Source organism: Gavialis gangeticus, unplaced genomic scaffold, assembly GCF_001723915.1.
Source record: "Gavialis gangeticus isolate Ggan-Ray unplaced genomic scaffold, GavGan_comp1, whole genome shotgun sequence".
In the NCBI taxonomy this organism is placed as follows: Eukaryota; Metazoa; Chordata; order Crocodylia; family Gavialidae; genus Gavialis; species Gavialis gangeticus.
Genome location: NW_017729031.1, coordinates 106,561,208 through 106,563,081, shown reverse-complemented (window position 1 = coordinate 106,563,081; position 1,874 = coordinate 106,561,208). Strand labels below are relative to the sequence as shown.

The following is a 1,874-nucleotide window of genomic DNA, read 5'->3' as shown; positions in this document are numbered from 1 at the left end:
TTATAAAATACTCTCCCCCCTGGCTCAGCAAAGGCAACCCACTTAAAAAAAAAAAAAAAGCTCAAAAACTGTTACTTATATCATTCCCCACGGTTTTAATTTTGGAATAAACAATGGTCATAAAAATCAGAAAGTCTCTAATAAAACAAAAAGAGGAGGGAGAGGCATCAGAGGCAATTTCTTTTTAACTCCATATGACCAGACCATATAAACACATGAAACAAAATAGATTTTTTTTTAATTCTTGTAACTGATGCACTACAATGATGCAACTTTTTGTACAAAATTGTTACTGCAACATGTAATACTTAAGAATTATGTATAAAACAGCATGATTACATTTGTAATAGTTTTTTTTCTCCCTAATCCTCATTCAAATCCCCACATACAAAGATATATTCTTGGAATCTTGACCTTGGGATCATTTTTGAGGTAAAATATAAGCTGTAATCTGTGAAGATGCCGCTTCTCAGAATTATGTTTGAAAGTCTGAGCATATCCATGTTGCAGGGACCCATTGGGGCTCATCTTGTGCACGACAGACTGCAGACAGCAACTGTACACAGGCCTCTTGTAAGCTGTCATTCACAACCACTTGATCAAAAAACTGGCCAAACTGAGCTTCCATTTTCTTAGCCGAATCTTCCATCTCCTCTAAATCCTCCTCCTGTAAGAGGCAGTACATACTGATAAAGTACCACTAATAGAGCAGCGCCCTCACCTGTGGCTCTTGAGCAACACTGTGCCTGTGAGACACTGCTCTCATCTACAGGAAATTTTGCTTTCTACAGCAACATGTTCCTGCAGGTTGACAAAGCAAAGTGTGCTGCTGCCTGTAACACATTACTTGCTTAGTTTTATTGCTCATGTATCTGTTGGCAACCCCTAACATGACACATTTGGATATTAAACACCCACATTTTTTCCTGTACCATACACCCCCAAATAAGACACTTACTTTGTTTTGGGGAAGGTGGAATGAACAACAACAAAAAATTTTTTCCAGGCATTATGGCCACATAGAGCAGGAACAGAACCTAATCTTGAGCTTACTCTCCCTTTCCTGCTTAGACAAAAGCAAGTTTTATCCCTTTCACAGCTCAGCTGTTTGCAGCTCTTAGCGGCTCAGACTAAAGCTAAAATGGCAACCGATGATGACTAGACAACATGGGTAGATCTAGGATTTTGAAAAGAGCTCAAAAGAGTACAGGGCTGTGAAATAGGAGAGATCAGGAGTAGCCAACTTATAGCAAAATTGCTGAAGAAAGGATAGCTTGACTGTGAACATCAAGATCATTAAAAAAGGAGAGAGAGAGTTAATACACATGTACTGAAGAGCAACTATGTAGGTTATGAGTCATGACTTAAATCAAATTCATCAGCACTGCTTGAATAGAAATGCAACTGCTGCTGCTAGGCAGGTAGCTTCCAATTTTGGGTGGAACAGGAATCACAGCGGACTGTGACCCCACCCATGCACTCTGTGGATCTGCTCCTGCTAGAGACTCTTCCCCTCTGTCCATACAGATGTTGCAAGGAAGAGAAGGAAAAGTAGCAGCAGCTGTCATATTACAGAATCTCCACGCTGCCATTCTGGACAGAAATTCATCTCTCCTTGCTTAAGATGCTCACCAATTTTGGAAGGCTGATTTCTGGGGGCAAGGTGAGTGTATATGTGAGTAAATATGGTAGGTTTATCATAGGTTTCCTCATCTATAATTTTTAAAATTGAAGAGCAAGTTCATGGTTGGAAGATAGTAATTAGTAGCCACGAGATCTGGTTTCAGTTCCTTACTTTGCCACTGACTTGGTCAAATCACTTACAGGTGGGGAGCTGAGGCACATACAAAGCAAAAAGAGGATACTACTTTTTT

At 39.9% G+C, this 1,874-nt stretch overlaps 1 protein-coding gene across 1 annotated transcript in view; it reads right to left on the bottom strand.

Annotated features, from left to right (window-relative positions):
* Nucleotides 1-330: 330 nt before the first annotated feature.
* The window catches only part of MPP4 (membrane palmitoylated protein 4), a 75,147-nt gene continuing 73,603 nt past the window's right edge, over nucleotides 331-1,874 (bottom strand). Inside the window, 1 exon segment of the mRNA XM_019522913.1 lies at nucleotides 331-667. Coding sequence (XP_019378458.1) covers nucleotides 476-667 — 192 coding nt within the window. The 3' untranslated portion in view covers nucleotides 331-475.